Here is a 23,880-nt window from a genome sequence, read left to right as displayed (position 1 = left end):
AAAAGCAATGATCTGATTTCATATTAACTCTCACTAATCGCCCACAGTTATTTAACGTTATAAAAAGATTGGTGTTAACTCCAAATTTAGATGCGAGTCCTTTTACATATATTAATATAGTGTTACTAATGTTTTCCTCAGAAAACATAATTTCTCAGTTTCGAGAAAGATATAATTCGATTACACCTGTCTACAACATTTTTGCGCATGGATTATACGTTACTTATTTTTATTGCTTTTATACATAAAAATAAGAATTAGAACAAAAAATACTTCTGAATTTGTTTTTAAGAGTATAAAATCAATGAACGTACAAAGAAAATCCCCAAAGAGATAATTTATTAAAACATATCTAAAATAAACAGTTTTAAAATGGAGTAAAGAGAGTTGAAAATGAATTTTTTTCACACTTTCTGTCATGTTTGGTAAAAATCTTTCTTTATAACCCCCAAATTTACTCTCCCATCATGCTTTCAGTATACTGGCCTTGGTAACGTCTCTCAAATACCACTATGTCTTGATGGAAGCGTTTCCCTTGTTCTTCCGAATAAGTTCCCATTTTATCTTCAAATTTATCTATTTGAGAATGTAACGTATGCATTTTTAGAGACATTATACACTCCATGATAGAAAAATTCGTCATCATGTCAGTGATCAGCTCTTCGTACTTTTCAGATCTATGGTTTCCAAGAAAACCATGAACTATTGCCTTAAAACTGATCTGATTTTTTCTTTGATGTTGAGTAACTCTACAAAAATATCACAAAACATAATTTTTTTATTTGAGGGCCAACAAAGATTCCAGCTTTAATTTTCGCTTCTGAGAGCTTTGGACAAAAATTTTTCAAATATTTGGAAGCTTTAGACTTATGATTAAGAGCATTTACAAATTGTTAAATAAGACCCAATTTAATATGCAAAAGTGGCATTAATATAGTTTTGAGATCGACAACTGCTTCCCGTTTGACATTGTATTTTCCTACTTCGTCCTCAGTACGTGCATGCCAATGGTTTTGTCGGTGGTGAGCGGCATCATTTCTACTATCCCAAAGGTGTAGTTCAGTTCAGTATAACCACCTTGCATTACTGTCAAAAAGCATACCATCTTGAAATCACCAACAATGGCAGAGCAGGTACAGGATTTTCTTCTGTATGTGGTGTTGAAGCAGATGTAGATGGTAGGTCAGGATAAGTTGTATTCTTTGAATTTGTACCTCTGATTCACTCTGTGGATTCACAATACAAAAATAACAATCAGTGTAATGATCACTTGGTTCCCTCCAAATTCTCTGCACTGCAAACTTCATTGCTCTTTTCTCACCTCGGTATCAACCTACAATAAAACGTAACCTAACTTAAACCTAGTTCATGATATTATAAAATAGTTAACAGAATAAAAAAGAGAAAATGAACTTACCGCAAAGGTTGTATCTGCAAGAGTTGCATGATACATGTGGAGCCCATTTTTTGTCTTTTTTTTGACTGGTAGATTAAAGTAAGCTTGATTTGCCTCACAAATCTTTGAATTTGTACTTGAATCATACGTTTTCTCTCTCACTTTAATAAATTGCCCGCAAATATAACAAAACGAGTCAGCATCTCGTTTACAACTTCTTATAGCCATTTTGCACAGATTCATACAGTGAAAAATGATATGAAAGACGTTATCTCTCTGTAATATTCAAACACCCACTGTCGTACACAACGAGCGATGCAAGAAACACTGCTCACATGCCCTCTCACTTCTTTTTCTACACCAATAGCGCGCGAAAACCGACATTGATTGGGTCCAAAAATCAAACATTGTCAAAACACTATAAGTTCTTAAAAAGCTAATATTTTTAAATACTAATCACATTTCTTTTTATTTATATGCTTATATAATATAATATTTCGATATCTATTATAACACTTGTTTCATCCACAAGTATTTGTAACCACAGTGTAATTTGGCTGTATGTTTTAACAATATCTTTAGAATTATTACAGGAATCTCATATGTATATTTTACAAACTGTATACTGCATATTTGCATGACTTACTTCGCACAAAGCACTTGTTTAGATTTATAATAACGATATTGCGTGACTTTCGCAAGAATTATAATCTTGGATAATACAAACCTTCACCTTCTCAATATATATGAATCAATTTTGTAAACCACTACTCTTATATTAAAAAAGTTTTTCATTTATATTATATGAAAACAACATTGCCCGACCAAACCGGCAATTCTTAAACTAATAGGACGTCTGACAATAGCTGCTTTCCATTTACATTTAAGTCATCTGAGATACACAGTTATGTGAGTATCTTATACTCAGATAATGACGTCATTGCTCCGTGAATAAAAGGAACGTGTAATGTGCGTTAATATACACAATAACCTCAAAAAATTCACCATTATCATTGGTGATCCAACCGTCTGTTACTCACAGCAAAAGAAACGACGTAACTAAAATAATATTATTTAGAAGATTATTTACTTCAATGACTGTTTGCAATAATTTAGTATTGTGTAACTGCTTGCTTATTTTGATGAAAAAATCTGACAACGTGATGTCTTCAACCACACCTTCAATCTGAGTTCACAAAACCCACTAAAGCATACGGTCTCAAGCTTGTGCAGATTACTAGTAAAAACTCACTTAGGTCTAACTTGTGAGAGTGAAAAGGAACGTGCATTGAACTGAGTTATGAAGTAAAAGAGAATAATCTGAGTTTTGGTGTAAATGGAAAGCAGCTAATTAAGTAATGAACCGAGTTTATGCCGCGCTTGTGGTGGGCGGTAGTAAATTTGGCTAGATAGTAGACAGATGAATTTTTGGTGTGGTAAATTCGGCCAGAAATTTGAAATGCAATATTTTTACACGTAAACTTGACCAGATTTCAGGGTGTTATTTTCAAACCAAAAAACTCAATTAGATATTATGAAAATATTTTAATTGAGTGAAGAAAATTGTATACAACTATCAGATAGATATACTCATATTTTCAAAAGATTGCAAATTCATACAACAAAATTTGAAAAGTTTAAAATAGGTAATGAAAGATATTTTAAATAAAAACTAAACAGTACAAATTATTTATTTACCTAGCATGAAAGTAAGCAACCGATTTTACGAATTGAAACCTAACCTGTAATACTTTTTGGCCGAATTTACTAGTGGATTTAAAACTACTTTTGTGAAACCGTAGATAGAGCAAGTAATTAATTTGCTCGAATTTACCTCCAGTTGTGGTAACCCTGGACAACAAAACTTCTACCGCATAATGTGGTAACCCTACTATATCCATATAAGTTGTCTTTGTTGTGCTCGTTACTTAAATAAAGAAATATAAATCTCGAGCAAAACGTCGCGATCAAATTTTGTACGAAATTATACCAACTGAAACTAAAGTGTTAAAAATGTTTATTGATGATTCTATAAACCGTGCATATGTATTTTGTTGACATAAAATATTTAAAGAATGCCATTAAAGGGTGGAAGATGTAATCAAGATGCGCACCGACACTAACGCGCAGCTTGTACGCGTCCTAATCAACTGAGATTATCGGTCAATAGATCGAATGATGATTCAAGATTCAAATAAAACTGGGAAAATCGCATATATTATTGTGGAAAGTTATTACTATGAAGGTGATCATGTTATCTACAAATCAGTCTTCTTACTTACCTATCAGACTTTATAGATCACTTATCATGTTTTCCGGTTTAAAGGTTTGATATTACTGCATTTTTTATGAAAACTATTAATCGATTTTACAAAACAAAATGTTGAATTTTTTAAAAATGGTTTCATCTATTAATTATTTTTTAGGATAAAGTCTACAAAATTCACGAAGACCCATATGGTGGTATTCAAGTAAAGGGAGTAACTTTTAAGACTGTTCTATCAGCAGAGGATGCTCTCCAATGTTTGAGACTAGGAGCCCTTTCCAGGACAACTGCCAGCACGCAGATGAATACTCAGTCCTCACGTTCGCATGCCATATTTACTTTACATATAAAGCAGCAACGATTGGTTCCTTCTGAAGATGAAACCAATGAGTTTGAAACGCTTAGTGCCAAATTTCATTTTGTTGATCTTGCCGGTTCTGAAAGACTTAAGAGAACAGGTGCAACTGGGGAAAGACAAAAAGAAGGCATTTCAATTAACTGCGGTTTGTTAGCTTTAGGTAATGTAATTTCAGCTTTAGGAGATAAATCAAAGAAAGCTCTACATATACCATATAGAGATTCAAAACTTACAAGGCTGTTACAAGACAGTCTTGGAGGTAATAGTCAGACTGTGATGATTGCTTGTGTTAGTCCTAGTGACAGAGACTTTATGGAAACGTTAAATACCTTGAAATATGCCAATAGAGCACGAAATATTAAAAATAAAATCTTTGTTAATCAAGATAAGAGTTCGAAGACTATAGCGCAATTGAAGCAGCAAATTGCTCAATTACAATTAGAATTAGTTGAATATAAACAGGGTAAAAGAATAGTTGGAGAAGATGGTGCTGAAACCGTTAATGATATGTTCTATGAAAATAATATGCTTCAAGGCGAAGTGAATAATCTAAGAACGAGAGTTAAAGCAATGCAGGAAACCATTGATACATTAACACTCAAAAATACGAGTCTGTTAGCAGAAAAAGCTACAGGAGCCTGGATTGGTGCGTCCACCGGGAATGAGCAAGATGTTTCATACATGATCCAAGGATACTTAAAAGAAATAGAAGAGTTGAGAGCGAAGTTAATGGAATCGACCAATACTTGTGAACAGCTGAGAAAGCAAATTAGCCGTTCAAATCAAATAGCATATTTGGATTCAAGTATCAAAGAAAATGCAACTCTTATCGAGAAAGCTAAGAAAGATCTTCAAAAAGAAAAAGAAGAGTTAAACCGAAGATCGTTAGAACTCGAAAACGAAACAGATGGGGAAAGTGGTGATAACGACAGTGAAACCGAAAGCGATGAAAAGGAATTAAATAATGAACTCAAAGATGAACTTATCACATTAACCAATGATATAGATATGAAACAAAAATTGATAGATGAGCTAGAACATTCACAACGTCGAATGCAGACGATGAGGCAGCATTATGAAGATAAACTTTTACAGTTGCAAGTTAAAATTCAAGCAACACAAGAAGAGAGAGACAAAATTCTACAAAACTATAGCGCACAAGCAGAACCATCAGATAAAATAAAGAAAGTCAAAGATGAATACACTAAAAAATTATCAGACATGCAAAAGGAATTAAAACGGCTCCAAGCTGCCCACAAAGAACATGCTAGGCTAGTAAGAAGCCAAAGCCAATACGAAAATCAACTTAAATCATACAAAAACGAAGTATTAGAAATGAAAAGAGCTAAAGTAAGATTGATAAACAAAATGAAAGAAGAATCTCAGAAACATAAAGAAGTAGAATTAAGGAGATTACGAGAAATCGCCCAACTGCGTAAAGAATCCAGAAAAAATGCTAATGTAATTAAAACTATGCAAAATGAACGGAAAATTAAGGATCAAGTGTTAAAAAGGAAACAAGAAGAGGTGTCTGTGCTAAGGAAAAATCAACGAGGAAGACTTAGTCTTAAAGCATATGGGAGAGTTACTAAAGGATTCTCTGAAAAAGTTGCTAAACAGAAATGGCTTAAAGTGGAGAAAGTTATTAATAATATTGCCATGAGCAAGAGAGGATTGGTGGAACAAGAGGTTAGAATGGAACATTTCTTGGAAAAAAGAGAAGTTCTAGGTAAGTATGATAGTATGATTGTCTTCTTATAATCTAAGTATAAACGAACAAAAATAATACTTAATGGACACTGTTTATACCATGATTTTGCTTAACTGTTTTAAATACTCGGATTAAACCACTAGTTTTATAGCATATTTTGTTTATAGGCAAAGAGCTAGAAGCTTTGGAGGAAAGAAGAAAACAAGCAGTTGAAAAAAACCAAGATGTAACACAATTAGACAGCTATATTGAAGACATAAAAGAAAATATCAATTATGTTCAAGAAACTATTAGTGAAACACAACACAATGTTATGGCTATTGAAGAAACTGAAGACGCGAGTGAAAATCATGATTTGCAACAACTAGTAACTACTATTTACGATATCGATGAGGCCAAATACATTATACACAAATTGTATAACATGACATTGAGTCAAAATCACGCAGTTGCCCAAAGAGATGCAAAGTTGAAAGAAAACGAAGCAACTTTGTCAGAGGTAAGTCTATTGAATTGACTAAGTGGTCAATAGAATATGTATAAGTAACAGTATCGTTTTATGTATTTTCTAGTTACAACAAGAAAACAAAGTTAAAGGACAATTATTAGATCATGTACTCCATAATGAAATTCCTATTTTCTCCAAGGAACTCATTACTAGTATATCTAGTAATACTAATGATACAACAAGTTCAAATTCGTCTCGATCTTCTTCCCCTGCGCCTACAGAAATGCAGTAAGTATCATTTTATCACTAACATAAAATGAATTTTATATATTAGGTGGGCCGTAAAGTTCGTAGGCACACATAGATAAAAGTATTTCGTGTGTTAACAAAGCATAGCTTTTTGAAAAAAAAGTACTGTTGAAGCTAAGACTCTGCTTTGTAAACATTATTTGAATTTTGCCCCAGAAAAATCAACAAAGTTTAAGCTAGCGTCCCAAAGATGCTGTCACCGACGAAAATATCAAAGTCATCCACAAAAGTATTTCGGATAACCTCAAAGTAAATCTGGTGGAGATAGCTGAGACCCTAAAGGTATCAAAGGAACGTGCTGGACATATTATGGGTGAATATTTGGATATTCGAAAGTTATGTTTAAATTGGGTGCCGGGCGAGCTTACAATAGAACAAAAACAACAACTAATTGAAAATTTAGAGTAATATTTGAAGATGTTCAATTGCAATAAACTCGAACTTTTGCATGAATGTGACAATTGATAAAACATGGCTCTATTGTTTAATACAGGAGTTCATCGACAGTCTGCCGAGTGGACTACACGTGATGAACCGACTCGAAAGCGAGGAAAGACGCAAAGTCGACTAGCAACGTTATGGCATCAGTATTTTGGGATGCGCATGGTATAACATTCATCGATTATCTTAAAAAGGAAAAAATCATAAGCAGATACTTTTACGTAGGGTTTGAAGGACGAAATTGCGAAAAAACGGCACCATTTGAAGATGAAGAAAGGTGGCAAAATACCATGAATTATGCTTTGAATTGCTTCCGCATCCACTATATTCTACTGACCTGGCCTCCAGCGACTTTTCCCTGTTCTCAGACTCCAAGAGAGTGCTTGGTGAACAGAAATTTGGTGCCGGTGGTATCAAAAAATTGTATGACCGCTATAAGCCTTGTATCGACCTCGAAAGTAACGATATTAAATAATAAAATCAAATTCTATAAAAAAAATAGATATTTTTATGCTATGTAACGTACTTTTCAGCTCACCTGTTACAAAAAATATGTCTATGATTCATATTTTTCATATGCTTATTATATTTTTTTAGTTTATCAATCCCAGAATCTCAATCATCCCAATCGCAATTACAATCGAGATCCAAAATACGAAGACGAACCGCACAACCTGCTGAAATGCTATTTGGCTTACAAGCTCATCCAGATATGACCCATTCCCAGGATGCTTCTACTCTCAGATTGGATTATGGTATACAAAGAGTGCCGAGCGTTCCAGGAACCCTTAAGTTAGTGACTTTTTAAACGATTTTTATTATTTATACAAATAGAAACCAATACACTTAATACTGATACAATTATAACAAAAAAGATACAATTTAATCATTCATTTTCAGTTTTATTTTTGTAAAGAAAAGAAAGTACTTTAGTACAATTTGTATGACATTACGTTTTTTTCGATCTATGTGAAACAATACCTACAGTACTACTACTGTACTGAAGTACTACTACAGTACCTCGAGCTGAATATAGTTCATTTAATAGTAATTTTTTAAATTATTGAAAATAATTATTTCAATAGTGATCCAATAAGATAAAATGAAAACTATGAATAGACAATGAAAGAGTAGTACTTGCTAATTAAAATATAGAATATACGAATTGGCAATATAGTAGGGTAATAAGGATATTTAAGAGAAACTACACACAAAATGTTCAGGTAGGAAGTTGAATAATCGTTTATTTTTCAAATAGAATTCGCGTTGAATTGTTAATTTGATAATTGGGGAATGGATGATGGAATGATGATTGAAACAGAAAAAACTTTGGCAGACGACTATTTAATCCAAATAACGATTTGATGAGTATAAATGTAAACCAAATTTGAAAATCCACTTTAGACTAATTTATCCCATATACATCTAAGATAAATTATATTAGAGAGAGAGAGAGAGAGAGAAAAGCTTTATTTTCAAAAAAATTTGTAGACAAAAGCTTGTAAAAACTACAAAACAAACACAAAAATAACTAAATAAAGATACAAATAGAATAAAATTTCAATATACAAAAGAAATCACAATGAGTAACAAAATTATAGGTAATATATAGTATATAAGTCCATAGCAAAATTAAACCAGTATGCGGCATGCCCGGAATTTAATATTATTATTAGAATAAAAGTAGTTTACAGAATAGAACGCACTTTCCAGTAAATATGCCCTCAGATTGTTGCAAAATTTGGGAAAAGATGATATAAATTTGATTTCAATTGGCAAGTGATTGTGCATTTTTTTGCATTGTAAAATACTGAGCCCTTAACTAATTCTGAACGAAGAGTAGGTAGGTAAAGGTTATGCTCTGCGTTCCTAAGTGCAACAATCTTTCTGAAATTGGAGAAGCATGCTTACGATTTAGGCAAACGAATTTAAAGATGAATAAGGAAGGAAGAGTGAGAATTTTAAATCTTTTAAAGAAGTCCCTACAGTGAGCCTGGCTGTTTAGTCTGTGTAAATATCTAACAGCTCTCTTTTGTAGTGTGAAGAATCGCTCGAATTGAGTCGAACCACACGTACCCCAGAAGGGAAGGGCATATCGGAGATGCGACTCAATAAGGGCATAATAAGGCGGCAATATGTAGCTCCTATTTCAAGGAATTATCTACAATAAGCCATAAGAATTTTACAGATTCATCGACGTCAATGGTGGTGTTATATAATAAAAAACGCTGCAATGTATTTTTATATGATAAAACTTTAATTTTAGAAAGGTTGACACACAGAAGATTAGAATCGCAACAATGATTTAAGTGTGATTAGGTCACTAGATATGGTCCTTGAAGTGCCGTGATATCATGGCTGCTTCACGAAAAACTAGTATCGTCTGCAAAAAGACATATTTTATCACTGATGTCTAGATAGACGATGTCATTTATAAACATAATGAACAAAATAGGGCCTAGTATTGAGCCTTGGGGCAATCCACATTCTATTGGCTTGCAAAAAGACATCAACACTTAAAAACTGACTTCTGTTTGTGAGGTATGACTTAAACCATGCGAGAGGTGTTCCCCTGAAAACGTACTACTGCAATTTGTTAATTAAAATATTATGATAATAACACAATCGAAAGCCTTAGAAAAATCACAAAAAGTTGTTGCAGTTTAATGATGGGAAAATATGTTCTTGTCTCTTTTTAGCATTTTTGTTGTTTCTAGTAGTGTAACAATAATAAAACTCTACTAACGATGATTTTGTAAGTAATGTTGCCATTTTTATGAGTGATGCTATACTTTTTTGGCGGAAGGTATATTAATGTAAACTAGTTTATGTTATGAAAAATTCTATAAAAGTTCTATTGTAAATAGTGATGCTACTGGAAATGGAAAAATAATTGTCACAAATACAGAAATTTTTTATTTGAAATACTATCATTGAAAAAATCTAAAATTATGATAATCTTTGCGTTTTCTTCCTAATAGTATTATTATATGTACAGGTTGAATTCCTGATGATCCATGAAGTCAGAGTTTCATCCGGTGAAGATAACTCTCCAAACAATGACAACATATTTCAGTACATGTTTGTAAATAGTTTTCATGTAATTACATCCGTTAATGCTACTAAACTGCTGTTATTTTTATTGTTTTTAATCATTTTGTTATTTTACTTATTTATTATTATATGACAAATAATAAACAAATCAAGTATTGTTACATATTTAGGAATATTCACAGTAAAAAGGTTAATTTCATGATAAAACTTTTGTATTATTATGGAATTCGATTAATTAAGAAAGAACTGATATGCTGAATGTGAAATTTTTTATATATCTTAACCATTCCTCCTAATGTCACTAACTCGCCTCTCTCCGCTGAGACATTTCTGCCGATTTGACGTTGAGTTTTCTCTGCCAATATTTTTGGAGTATTCATAATCGTTGTAATGCCGGTTTCATCGAAATAAATAATACAGTTAGCTGCAAAATTATATCTTGGGAGAACATCTTCTAAATTATTAAAAAAGTTTTCAACGGTAGTCTCATTAAATGAAAAGATCCAATCTAAGTCAGCATTGTTATTGACATGAATGAATTTTATTATATAACCATTTAGTTGGTCTTATTGTTCGGTAGTAAATATCTCCTGGAAGGTACACTTAGATGAAAAACTCACGCCTTCGCTATCTTTATTCTTCTTTTTTTCTATTCTATGCTGCAGAGTTGCAGGTTTCAAATTAAATCCATCGACTGATGTTCTTATTGATAATTTTCCTTCTAGCACGTCAGATATCGCAGAAGCCACAGAAATTTCATTGATGGAAGTTCTCTTCATTTTGCGTTTAAATTTATAAATTTTTTAAAAAGAAAATAAAAATATATTAATTCTTACATACACATACATTTAATTGATAAGTATCAATGTGACCCGAGAGCATCAATATGCCTCTGCTTCCTACAATCGAAATAAATATTTTATGAAAATTAAAGCAATTAATAATCAAAAAATTCAAGTCTATGTATTGTTATTACAGATACTTATCAAATGTCTTAATATAACACACTAAATAAATTGGAAGAATCACATCAGAAAGAAAACTATGAAAATTTTGTTGCGAACATCAGAAACAGGTTTATATGTGCCAGCAGGTAGTCGTCGAGTGAACGTTGTTCCGCGCTGTGCGTGTATTACAACCTTATTTGTGGTGGATGGCTCGTCTAAAGCGTTTTTTTTTTATGAATATTGACTGTATCTATGTCCCCATGTATCAATGTACCCCATCTCCCCCTACGTGGTATCTTCTCACTACAATCTTTCTAAACTTTCTCATATTCAATCCCTACCATCTTTCTTATTTATGTGTTTGTAGATTGGGTTGCAGTTATTGAAATCTCGTTCTGGCTTTAATGAACAAAGTTACAAATTACATGGTCTGGCTATAAGTTAATAAATCCAAATTGATTCAGATTTATTTTAAAACAATTTGCAAATGATCATTCTTATTAGTATTTAAATAGTTGACACAGCTTATTTTGAAAGAAAAAGGCTTTCAAAAGAGAATTCGTTTTCTTTCCATTCACTAAAAATGTTTTGTATCTAAACATTTATTGTTTTTCTCATCTTCAGTATACAATTAACTATTCATTTGAAGCTTTTCATTATTTCAATGAACAAAACCAGCTTGAACTATTATTTTGTCACAGTTATTCGTCATTTGCCTTTACTTTACTTTTTATTTTCCTAGTTTGTTATCCTAATCAGTATAAATATATTCACAGAATTTTTAAGGTTACTATCAAGAATCGACAATTTTTTCTAAATGTTTTCTATACTATCGAAGTCAAAATATTATAGAATTTTTCAGTTTGTTATATCTCTGTTCCGGTAAAACAAAGGCTTAACTGATAAAATTAAAATTTTGCAGAAGACACAAAAGGTCAGGTCATGTCATGAGTCATGTTTCAGAAGCCTTATTTGAAAAAAAAAGCAATTTAAACCAATTGAGTGTTTATGTATTTGCCTCTTTATTTCTCCAAACTTGGAATTAGTACATAACCACTTTAAACTTGGGGGATTGAATTAATATGGTCCGATACAGACTTTTTTCATGTCTTTATCCAACATTGCATGTTTCTCATGTTTTCCCCTCCCGTCTTTCTGCAATAATTCCGGTACCAGTTGCTTTGGATTGAATTACCATTTGAGGAATTTTTTCGGCAATACCGAGGGTATTTATAAGATATATTTTACATACTCGTACTTTCTGACCATTGACATGAAAATAAAAAGCAAAATTTAGTCTTCTATATTTTAAAACCAACTGTTCTACCCACGAACTAAGAAAATTGCGTTGTCTCTGAAACGATGATAGTGCCTAGAATTCATCAAAAATTGTGTTACTTTGTTCGTCTGAGATTTTCGTAGAACATTTCTGAACACATTTGTCTGAACATGGTGCCTCAATACATTTTTCAGGACTTTGTGTAATAACTTTCCCCGGAATTTTCTAATTTATTTTATTTTTTGCCCAATTATCCTCATTCCTCCTCTTTTTTCACTATTTTAGGAATATAGGAGCTAGTCGTATTTTCTTGTCGAATATTGTTTTCAGAGGCAATGTTTTCCTGATCTTTCCGAACTTACCGATATAGTTGAAGAGGGTGTATAATTGTCGTTAGACCCTGGCGAAAAATCGAAAAAACTCCCAAATGCTCTTCTTCCTTTACAGCATATTTTTACAATACAATCTAAGTTTAAGTGGCTCCAAGTTTTCAGGAAAATACTAATATAAACTACACAGCAGGTCCTCATTTCTATTCTCATGATTATTGGTAATAATCCGTTTGAAATTATGGTAGGCAACCCTCTGAGATGTCCCTTGAACAAGTTGGAACACATTTATGTTACCATCTTTTTACTTATTCTCTTGAATTGCATTTCGTACACTAGAAAGCTGCAAAATTGTCTTTGTCCTCTCATTCATTATTGGCTTTTTTCTAAATTGCCGTAGTCTGTTATAAAAATAGTCATTTCTAGGGTTATTTAACATTAAAATATTTTTATTTAAGTAACTTTTGGGTAAAACAGTTGAACTTTATCAAGACACAAAAACGGCCTTTTAAATAAAATTTTCAACCAATATTGACGCAAAATACACTTACGTAAAAACAAAAACCCAAATTTCTGACAAATATTGACACAAAGTATATTTATGGAACTAAAACCCAATAAAGTTGGAGGTAGATTGGTACAATTTACACTTATGTTATTTTTTCACTAAAGATATACCCTTACAACTTTACAGAAACCCATACAAACTACAATTGTTGCATCCTGAAGATATATATAGGGAATTCGTGATACAGTTATGTCGTTGTTCCTCCAAAAACAATATGTTTTCAAGTATTTTTCTGCAATAAAGTTAAATTTGGAAAAAATTACATTTTTGTCCTTGTTTTCCTGGAGCAGCGTTATGTTATGTAATTTCTAAAACTTCAAAAAAGGAGAAACCAACTTAAAAGTTCATTTATTAGCAGTGATTATTTAACTATGGTATAATAAAATTTTAAATAAATGGTAGTTCAGTCTGAGAAAACAATTTTTATAATTTTTTCAAATAATTAAAATAAAATGTGTCGTGATGTTACCTTCCACAACTACAAGGTAGACGTGATAAATTGAAATAAAATATCCTTACATCCAAAATCAAAGCTGTTTGATAGATATTTGAATAAAATAGGGATCTCAATTCACCCCCCTATATTTCCTTATTATTCAGGTTAAGAAAACAGATTACATAATTCCCGACCATGTTGTATATCTTGTGTCTTCCAAAACTAGACAAAATTTGAATATTTTTAATATGGATATATCATAAAAATATTTTTTCTATTGATATTGTGGATATTCCTTTTTAATAACAAATTTAATATAGTATTATTAACTAAATGTAAAGTAGTCCAAATATGCATGTCGAATATTTTAAATTAATGGTTAAGTTATATTAATCCATGTAATTCCTACAGGATGTTCTGAAAAATAATAAGCACTAACATCCAATAGGAGAAAAATATGATTTATTATACAATTTTTTTAATAAATGAGTATTTATACAAGTTGATTAATTTGTCCACCTAAATAATTTCTCCCAACCTGTAATCCTTTATCAATACTATTACTGAATACACTAATTATACCCACAATTACACTTAGTCCAGTGAAGAACATTAAAAATATGGTGTGATCTCAGAATTCCATCAAGACACATGGATTTGCTGAAATTTTGGAATTAAGTTCTATTAAACCATCACTTCAAAATCTACCTATGCCAATATGTGCAAATTAATGTAAAGGGTAAAATATAATATTTTCAAAATACAATTAAATAAAAGTTAAAGCATTTAGAAAATTAAAAAAACATTTGTAGGTTTAAAATAAAGATCGCATGATACTTTATAATACTATTTAAGTTTTTTAACTCTTAAAAACTAAGCCGCTTTATGATAAAATTGAAAAAAAATAATTATAGTACTTTATCTTGGTTAATTTATATTAAATGTTTTTTTATTGTATTTAACAACAAATGTTTCTTCATCAAATCACAAATTTTTCTCTCTTAAAAATTGCAAAAAGTTGAGTATAACTCTTTTTAATTTTCGAACTAGAAGTCGTTTAAAAAACCATTTTGTAGAAAAATTTATGATCTTTTAGGCTAACACGGTTTGGAATACATTAAACTCTTTATAAAAGGGAAATGTTCAAACGGCTCCAAAACGGCATCAATCACATGCTACTGTGAACTTTAAAAGTTTATATCTGTTAATTCTGAAGTAAGGAAAAAAATTAAAAAAGGAATCAATTTTTTTTAAAACCTAACTTTTCGTTCTCTAGCAGTTTTAACGAATCTTCAATATTGTTAAGTTATTTTTAGTAAAAAACTATTTTATAAAAAAATTAATAAATGTTTTATCCATTGCAACTATAATTTTTTTTAGAATCAAGCTCTTTAAACAATTTAAACTTCTTGATCCTATTATTTGTATACAATTAAAGTGATTTGCAAATTTATAACTTTCTATTTCAATTAGGTGGCATTATCAAAGGTAGAATTAACGTTCTTTTTCCATGAAATGAGGGGATTCTATCTTCTTTTCGTTATAACTACCTTATTTTATGTATTACAAAGTCTCATTTGAATTTTTAAAGTTCTTTAAAAATGATTCAATACATTTTTTTCGTAAAATTGACCATTTTCCACTTATCAAATTTTTCAAAACAGAAGGCTTCAGAAGGAATGGCTTGGTTGGGGCAGACTTCTGTGGTGGACACCCCAAAATAAGCAAATCTTTTTCATCACTATAGGCACACAGTAATCTCAATCTGCTCAGACAGTATAACTTCCATAGAAGCCATAACAGCTGAAAAGGTGTGCTCTAGGTTACTGCTGGAGTGCAAGAGAATCGGTGAGTGATGGCTGCAAGATCAAGCTCATTTGGGTGCCTTGTCATAGGGCAACAAAGGCAGACTCACTCACCAGATTGGGATTGGTAAACTCACTGGTGAGCCCAGAAGGCACATATAGATAGACCTCATGCCTCCCACACCAAACAACTGCTCCAACTAAACAGGCGCGAAATTAAACTAGTGACCGGACTTCTAACTGGACACTGCCATCTAAGACGCAATCTCGGATGATTTGGAGTGCCGTTGGTGCATGAAGGACGAAACCGCGGACCACGTCATCTGTGAGTGCCCTGCACTCAAACGACCATGCTTTAAACACTTAGGCAAGCATTAAAACTTGCCCAATGGTATCACAGGATTCAATCTAAAGCGCCGGACTGGCTTCTCAAAGTATATTGGCCTTTGGTAACATCAAGTGGGTTATAACGGACCTATCTGAAGGCATATGTGCTCAACGGCTCCTTTGCCGCCCACAATTAACTATGAACTATCTACTGTTGAAATTTCAAGCAAATCGATGCATCTTGATGAAAATCTGAGGTAAAAAGCGTTGTTTACTGGACTAAATGTCTTGTCTTTTGAGAAAGATATGAACCTATGAAAGGCAGGTAGGACCTAACATTTAGTTATTGGTGCTGCTATGGTAAACGATGTGGTCAATATAAATGTTATTTTCTAGGATATAGTATTATATACAGAAATTTCTAAGCTGTATATACACATAATTTGATTTGTAAAAATTTGAATTTTGATGCTAATTAAAAAATGCACATACAACAAAAGGAAACAACCACAGATATTTTTAACAAGTTCTCCTAAAACTGCCTTTGTCCATCAATGCAGTATCTTTTCAGAAGCTTTAATAATAACTTATTTTCAAGATAATTCCAGTTGCTTTGCAATGATGTTAATATAAAAAATTTTGTATTAATCAAAAAGTTATGTAATTTATGAAAACTGTTTACATTTAAACATCAAAAGGCATTTAATACTAATTTCTTATATTGAGAGTGATTGCAGAAACTTATGAATTATTTTTTTTCTTTTTCCCAGTTTGTACGACAGGAGGGGCAGTTTGAACTGTGTAGACCCTCTGGGAAAACTTGTTCAAATAGTAGAGAGCGCACAATGACAGCAACAAGCTAAAAAATTTACACAGATTAACATAAAATAAAATAAAAAAAGAAGAAAACAATTTCAAAAAGATCGGAATTTTGAGCTATTCCGAAATTATATGGAATTTAAAAAAAATTTTAAATTTCATCAACTTTTGTTAATTTTACAGGTAAACATAAATATTCATTAATTGACAGTTGAGAAATACTAGTTCATTGTATTATGAATTCAATTATTGCTTTTTCTGATAATAAACAAAATAATAGTAATTCAATGTTTTATTACTATTTTTACACTTACCAAGATGTTCCACAAACTCTGTGAATAGTTGCTGAAGCCAATATAGAGATCAACAAGGATAAGGACACTAAAACATTAAGTGATAAATCAACAAGTATTCCAATGTAATAGAAAGTCAACAATAGATATTTTGACACCATTTATTATACTAGTCTTTATAAAAACTTACAGAGTGGGGTTTTAGAGAAAATATCCAGAATAATTACAAAGACAATTAAATAAGACACACAATTTTTTTGGGTCCATGTTAGTAGTAGTAAAAGTATCTAAGTTTTAATTCTGTTAACCTTCTAACTATGTTGTATTCCACAAATTAGTGGCAAACAAATACAGCAATATGAAATTAATAGATATCAAATAGTACACTTATTTATTAATACCACACTTTTCCTCAGTAATTCCGAAAGTGTAGAGAATATCTTACCTTCAGGAAACAATTTTACTTGAAATGACTTTCCAAAGAGGTAGGTTTCCAAGTTTCCTATTGCTGTGAGAAGAAGTACAAAGAAAAGTGAACCCAAATATCCACCAAAAAGTGTATGCAATTGTGATGAACTGAACCAAGGTTTGAACATCTGCATTCCAGAAAATATTAGTACAGAGCTTATTGAAGCCAATATCAACGAGGTTCCAGTCGCCACAGCTAAAAAATATTTAATTAAATATTTTCGTGATTGAATACCACAGAAGAAATACCCATTTTAATATAATCCCCTATAGGACAAAAAAAAGTAAATCTGAAAACGATGTATACGTTTATCAAATTTTGATAAACCGACAACCCGACAAAATGTCAAATTTGTTGGTTATAATAAATTTCTTCTTTTAAAGAATTCAATAGATCTCAGTTGCTGTGACCATAACCTAAACTGTTTAGATGGGACATCTGTAGGACAGTGGATTAATTACAATTATTTTGGAAGTATTTACCGCAGAAATTGGTACATCATCTATGCAGTTTTCACTTTTCAGCAGTTTTGTTAATTAAAGTTTGACATTTGTCAGTTTCTGACAGATGTTTGTTTGATTCGGACCTTTTTAATCGTTTTTATTGAGTTTATCAAAGTGAATCGAATTACAGTGGTGACTGAAAAAATATAAATAACTAGTTAATGCTTGCAGATTATTACCGACAGAAGATTTATCATATTCCATCAGTTCAAGGTAAGATATCTTTAATTAATAAATTTTTCGTATGGTCTTCCCGTGGGTCCAAAAGTCTAGAACGAGAAATATTATTATGTTAAGACTTTAATAGTTTAATATTCACTTCTTTTTTTTCACAACTTCATTGTAATATTTTGATATATACTAAATGAGAAATCATTTCCATTGTCATTGGTAAATTTCGACTCACTTATAAAACAATTCTCTCGAATGAAGGTGATATTTATATAAACAAATCCTACGTGTTTTATTGATAAATTAGGAAAAGAAGGTTCTTGGTTCAGTTGAAGGAATTATCTATCTAGTTGATCTTGAAGCTTAATTTATTACAGAGTGTATATTTCAATGAAAGTGAAACTGCTACCAAGACTTTCTACCTACAATTACACCTATTTCATAATTAGTAGATTACGGTTTCTTCGATACTTTTATAAAGAATACTCACATAACTTTACATAATTTAAGTATTATCTAAATATATTCAAATATTTGAACAAAATATCAATAGTTGAATGTAAGTAAAAATATTCAAGTTTAAATAATCAAAGTTTTTATCGGGTTTTCAGAGTCCGAAAATAGTCACAATAAAAGCATTCAACGAAATAAAATGTTGACGTATCTAATAAATTAATTAATATTTCGTACTGATGAATTTAATCAAAAATTATTTTCCTTAATATAGGGCAATGTATGACATTGAAATAGAATCATTAGTTTAATATGAACAATTGATAAAAAATTAAATTGATGGTGTATTTAGAAATTAGATTACCAGTAGTAAGACTTGTACTTTTTTAACAGAAATATAGATGTATAAAAATTAAAATTTGATGAAAATACAGTTTAATTTATATTTAATCAACATTTATATTCTATATCAAGTTACAGATAAGATATGAAGCCATAAAACGTAGGGAACATTGAGAAAATAAAGTATACAAAACTTTCTTATTATATTTAAAAACACATGTCAAAAAATTATAGCGAATCCAATGTATATTATTCATAAATAATTTTTTTATCGCCTTAAATAAAGGTACAGTGATTAATAAAATACTTTAATATAACAAAGCGTTGAATGTATATTTATATAAATAGTCTATGTTGATGAATACTGATAGTAGTAGACATTTTAAAATATCTTAAAAGCACCCCGCGATTTTTACATTGAAATTCAATTTTTTATCAATCACTCTGCTCTTATTAGAAGTGTTAAAAAATTATTTTTCCAATTTAAATTTGGTTTGCTATTGTCGCGTGTTTTTTAATATGTCAAATAACCATTTTTTATAATCAAAGTCGATAAATTATCCAAGATGTGGCTAATATTCGCGCCAACTAACTTTCTTTGATCAGATAAGTGGTTCTTAAGTTTCTTTTCTTGAAATAACGCTTTTTTTTCTTGATTATGAAATGTCTAAACACGTCTCTTAGTAGTTGGAAGTACTACAAGAAATCAGAAAATAAGTATCCTGATAAACTGATCAGATCTTAGAACGAATTTATTAATTTCTCCTATCGTCCTCAGTAAGTGTGCGGAATTTCAAATAACCCGAAGTACCCAAAATCGACTTCGAAAATTCCTTTAAATCGTATTTTTTTATTCATTTAAACAGTTTTTAACAATGGACTGAAATAACTGGCATATGAAAAATATAAATATATAATTGGTTATTCTGGGAATTGTACCCGCGCACCCGCCAAACTTTGTAATCTATTAATACAACAGGGCTGGCTTTGCAATCTATTTTAGTGGACAAGTTGGTATAAAAAAATGAAGCATCACAAATTGAGACCTTATTGGAAATTTTATCGGGATAGAGCCTTATAAATTTTCTAGATATTTATAATAAAAATTATTGTTAAATTTCGTTAGATAGATGAAACGACTTTTGTAACAGATAAAAACTTCTCAATTTAAATTTCCACTTTTTAGAGTCCAGCCCTGCTTAGTTGAAGGCTTATTTCTAAAACTATTTTAGTTTCCCAAAATTAAGTATTTGGAAATTTTCAAAAACCTATGTTTCTCCACAATCACCTTTTGTGTAGCAAATAAGACAAAAAGTTATTATATTAAAATAGATTGTTTAGAATCAACATTTAGATCCCTATATCAAACTCCAAAATCGTCGGTCACCTATAATTTTTTATGTTTATTTTAAAAAACCAATATTTGTAACAAAGACTTTCATAGTAAAAAGAAAGTTGTATCAATAACAATATTAATCTGTTAAAAAGACCTGGGAAACAATATTGTTTGTATGAATGTTTAGGGTGCTGTGTCATACGAGCTAGGAATCATCGAAAAGTTAAATCAGCGTGTTCAAAAATTCTGTTAATATTTATCAATGAACTTCCTTCATTCCACATTCGAATCATTTATTTCTACATGAAGGCTGCCCTACTGATTCTACACAAAGGATTACTGATTGGCTGGATAATTAGTTTGGTTAAAGATGGTTTGGGAGAGTGAGTGTGACATGTTACATCCCCAGCCCTTACAAAAAACAAATATTTTATTAAGGACTAATTCCGAATGAGAAAGAACAGGCAGTTTCTGCCCAATTCTTGAAACAAATTGGAAAATGGGCAGATATAGGAAGATATTAGTGAAGCCTAACATTTAATCTTGAGGGTTTTAAATTACGAGGGTTGTTTTTTTTTCATCCTTCATTTACACATTATGATGATCAGTAATACGGCAAGTGATTAGGGTGCATAGTAAGCGAATGTGTATGTTTCCCGCTCAAACGTTCTGTTACTGGTGATTCCAACAGGTCATTTCCTGTTAAGTTGCAGCATAAACATAGCTGTCGCTATTGATTCTTCCACCAAGTGTGAATTGCGAGCTGTTATTTGTTTTTTGCAGACAAAAGGCGGAAATTCATCGAAGAATAACTCGATGTATGAGCCATCTTTATGAGTGATGGCTTTGTGCGTGAATGGTATCGAAAATTTAAAGATGGTCGCATTGATGTTGATGACGAAGAGGGTCAAAGACACAAGCCTGTCGCTACAGACATTTTTCAGCGAATTGACCAAGCGGTTAGAGATACTCGAAGTATCACTATAAGTGAATTATCGATGTAACTACCAGAAGTTCCATGATCTGCCCTGCACTCTATCATTTCAAAAAAGTGGCGCTAAAGAAAAGTTTACGCTCGCTAGGACTCAACGATGTTGACTTACAACCAAAAAACTCGCGAATGGGTGTAGCCTCAAAGTTTCTTGACCGTGACAATACTGATGGAGAAGATTTTTTGAAATCCATTGTGACAGGTGAGGATACATGGATTCTCTATGACTCGTCCGAAACGATACAACTATCACTACAATGAATGCACACGAATCCTCCAATGAGAGCCGCAAAATTCAAACAAACCCTTAACATATGTAAGATTATGGCAACTATTTTTTTGGAACCAAAAAGGTGTGTTGCTTGTGGAGATTATGCAGCCTGGAATAATATTGCGGCGATTACGGAGAGGTATTCAAAACAAACGAAGAGGCATGGAATTGTTTTTATTCACAACAAAGTCCGTCCCCACAGCCCTCATGTAACTTAATGATTCTTTCAGCAATTTAAATAGGGCATTTTCGAATCCTCACCATACAGTCCTGACCTATCACCGAGTGATTTCAATTTCTTCATTTAACTGATGTGAGATCAAAGAAACCATCACAACGTACTTCCAAAGCTTGTTCACAAATATGAGAAACACCCTAACTGTCAAGGTGATTATGTAGAGGAATAAGTTGTATTGTACCTTAATTTTGGCAATAAAATATTTTTTGTATATTCATCCGTCTTTATAGCCCGTCGAAGGTTGAAAAAAAACAACCCTAATTATTGCTAAGCTAATAGTAATGAACCAAGTGTGAATGGGAACAAAATTGAAAATCTAGTTGGCAACTGATTTCGAAACTGTAAAATGATATAAATTATTTTATTTTTTAATTAACAAATTGTTTCCAAAATTGCAGCTCAAATAAAATAAAAGTATACTAAACGTTCTCACCCTCCCATATTAGTTTATTTCAAATCGTCTCTCTAAATATCAGTAGCATCATAAGTATATGTATGTAAGATAAGATAAAATTTGTGTTATACAATGGTAAATTCTTTGGAACAACATGTGTCTGTCGACCATTAAAATTACATACTCAGTAACCTTTTTTTAAACGCAATTAGTCGAACGACATACACAAATGTTAATTCGGAGTAGATATTTTTAGAACACAACACGCGTATTTTATTTTATGTGGTTTTTCGAGATGTTTGGGACGGTAACGGAATGACGAGGCGCCTAGAATTACATAATTTGTTTTTTATTGCTCCTATAAGGAGTAATGAAAAAAATAATGAAGTCCCATCAACGTAATAGCAAAACTGAGAGTTGATAAGAACAACCGAGCATAGAGAAGTTTTCATAGCCGATAAGGAGAAGGCACAAAAAAGAAGAATAGATTCATTTACTTTACTCAAAGATTTTACCTTTCCAACGATTTTACTAAAATGTTTCCATTTGGAATATTTTTTGTTACTTTTATAAGAAGTCTGATGTGTATAGTCTATTTTTATGAATGAGAGAGTAATAAAATATATTCGTAATCCATAGGCGTACAAATTTTATGTGGTGTATGGCCCTCATTGATTCATATTTCATCAAATCATTATTTTTTTCTCGAACCGTGACACAAACTTTTCCTACTGTCGAGAAGTCTTTTCTAAAGAAAGAATACATGTACTTTCTTTCGTAAATCGTAGTTTTCCCAACTCCAAGCGTACCACTAACTAACCCATATAGGATTTCACGATAGGCCTAGTATAGGTCCATAGGTCCAGATTCGGGCCAAGTATGTACAACTCTGGCTCTTACTTAGAAGCCGTTATTGGCCCAGACTTGGTGGGAATCTGAGATGATAACAATGTCTCTCGCCTGGACCAGGCCTGAAACATATAAAGAAATGATACTATTTTTTATTGTCTTTTATGCATAACAGAATTTTATTTAATTTTATCTATAAGTTATTAGAACAAAACTTTATATAGTTATTCAAAGTTCTGCCAAACCTGGCTGACTATAGGATGGCCGAGGTCGGATTACCCAGAGATTAGCCCAGCCCGGCTTAGGTGACTAAAGGATGGCCAGGGTCAGGCTACTCAGAATTCTGCCAAGCCCGGTTGACTATAGGCTGGCCGAGGTCGGGTTACCCAGAGTTCAGCCAGGGTTGGGTGAATATGGGATGGCCGAGGTGAGGTTACATGGAGTTCAGCCAGTCAGGATATGTTGTATCTAAATGTTGCGTATCAGTCCTACTGAAGTGTACTGGAGCACCATCGTGCATAAACCACATGTTTTGTCTGATATTGAGTGCGATGTCTTCAAGTAGTTCAGAAAGATCATGTTCGAGAAAACTGGTGTAAGAAATTCCATTCAATAGCTGAGGCAGAAAATGTCCCAATTAAGTTATCCCCTACAATACCAATCCATACGTTTAGGTATTGTGGCTAAATGTAGTTATTTCCAATATTTATTATGAATTGTATTACATTTTCGATATTTACTGTTTTTCACTCAATTTATTAAGAAAAATATATAAATTATGGTGCTTATTTGTTTCTCTGAAGCGATTGGTTTTGGAAAGAAAATTTAGGAATAAGAAATATCTTTAAATAAAACAATGATTTCAAGTTATAATTTTATTTTATAAAACTTCATATTGAAAAAAAGTTTTGATATGAAATAAAGTGAGGGTTGCTAATTTTACCCTCGTACAACCTAACAGGAAAAAAGAGGACATTTTGAAATAGTGAAAACTTATCTTAATTTCATACGAGCAATAACCCCCTGAATTTTGTCGCCTGAATTTAGAAACATCCTGTAAATGATTTAAAACAATTG

At 31.6% G+C, this 23,880-nt stretch overlaps 3 protein-coding genes across 14 annotated transcripts in view; 2 read left to right on the top strand and 1 right to left on the bottom strand.

The window, feature by feature from the left end:
* LOC130450709 (kinesin-like protein KIF21B) overlaps positions 1 to 10,804 on the top strand; it is a 73,905-nt gene extending 63,101 nt beyond the window's left edge. The window contains exons 5-9 of the mRNA XM_056789288.1: positions 3,823 to 5,749; positions 5,899 to 6,230; positions 6,304 to 6,467; positions 7,527 to 7,721; positions 9,928 to 10,804. Of these exons, the coding sequence (XP_056645266.1) occupies positions 3,823 to 5,749; positions 5,899 to 6,230; positions 6,304 to 6,467; positions 7,527 to 7,721; positions 9,928 to 9,940 (2,631 nt within the window). The 3' untranslated portion in view covers positions 9,941 to 10,804. The remainder of the gene's footprint in view (positions 1 to 3,822; positions 5,750 to 5,898; positions 6,231 to 6,303; positions 6,468 to 7,526; positions 7,722 to 9,927) is intronic.
* Positions 10,805 to 13,987: 3,183 nt separating this feature from the next.
* LOC130450711 (protein KRTCAP2 homolog) lies at positions 13,988 to 17,678 on the bottom strand. Its single transcript, XM_056789289.1, has 4 exons — positions 17,504 to 17,678; positions 17,232 to 17,450; positions 16,808 to 16,874; positions 13,988 to 16,533 (listed from the first exon to the last, which is right to left on the bottom strand). The coding sequence occupies exons 1-4, from the start codon at positions 17,505 to 17,507 to the stop codon at positions 16,416 to 16,418; spliced, it is 408 nt and encodes a 135-aa protein (XP_056645267.1). The 5' UTR covers positions 17,508 to 17,678; the 3' UTR covers positions 13,988 to 16,415.
* A 111-nt stretch (positions 17,679 to 17,789) lies between these two features.
* The window catches only part of LOC130450706 (endophilin-A), a 120,066-nt gene continuing 113,975 nt past the window's right edge, over positions 17,790 to 23,880 (top strand). For 11 of the 12 annotated variants that reach the window (XR_008910609.1, XM_056789278.1, XM_056789270.1 and 8 more), the window contains exon 1: positions 17,811 to 17,971. The gene's annotated coding sequence lies outside the window, so the exon portion shown is untranslated. Of the gene's footprint in view, positions 17,972 to 23,880 lie in introns of all 12 variants that reach the window. The other variant, XM_056789284.1, reaches the window with a different exon arrangement.

This window comes from Diorhabda sublineata, chromosome X (genome assembly GCF_026230105.1).
Source record: "Diorhabda sublineata isolate icDioSubl1.1 chromosome X, icDioSubl1.1, whole genome shotgun sequence".
In the NCBI taxonomy this organism is placed as follows: Eukaryota; Metazoa; Arthropoda; class Insecta; order Coleoptera; family Chrysomelidae; genus Diorhabda; species Diorhabda sublineata.
Note: the sequence above shows the minus strand (reverse complement) of the source record. Positions and strands in the feature narration are given on the sequence as shown.

What these genes read in the sequence shown, in the direction of transcription:
- LOC130450711 (XM_056789289.1), bottom strand. An exon ending in AGTAAAATTGTTTCCTGAAG is followed by an intron (nt 16,875 to 17,231) that starts GTAAGATATTCT and finishes TTAATGTTTTAG; the next exon opens with TGTCCTTATCCTTGTTGATC. An exon ending in AGAGTTTGTGGAACATCTTG is followed by an intron (nt 16,534 to 16,807) that starts GTAAGTGTAAAA and finishes TAAATTTTTTAG; the next exon opens with CTTGTTGCTGTCATTGTGCG.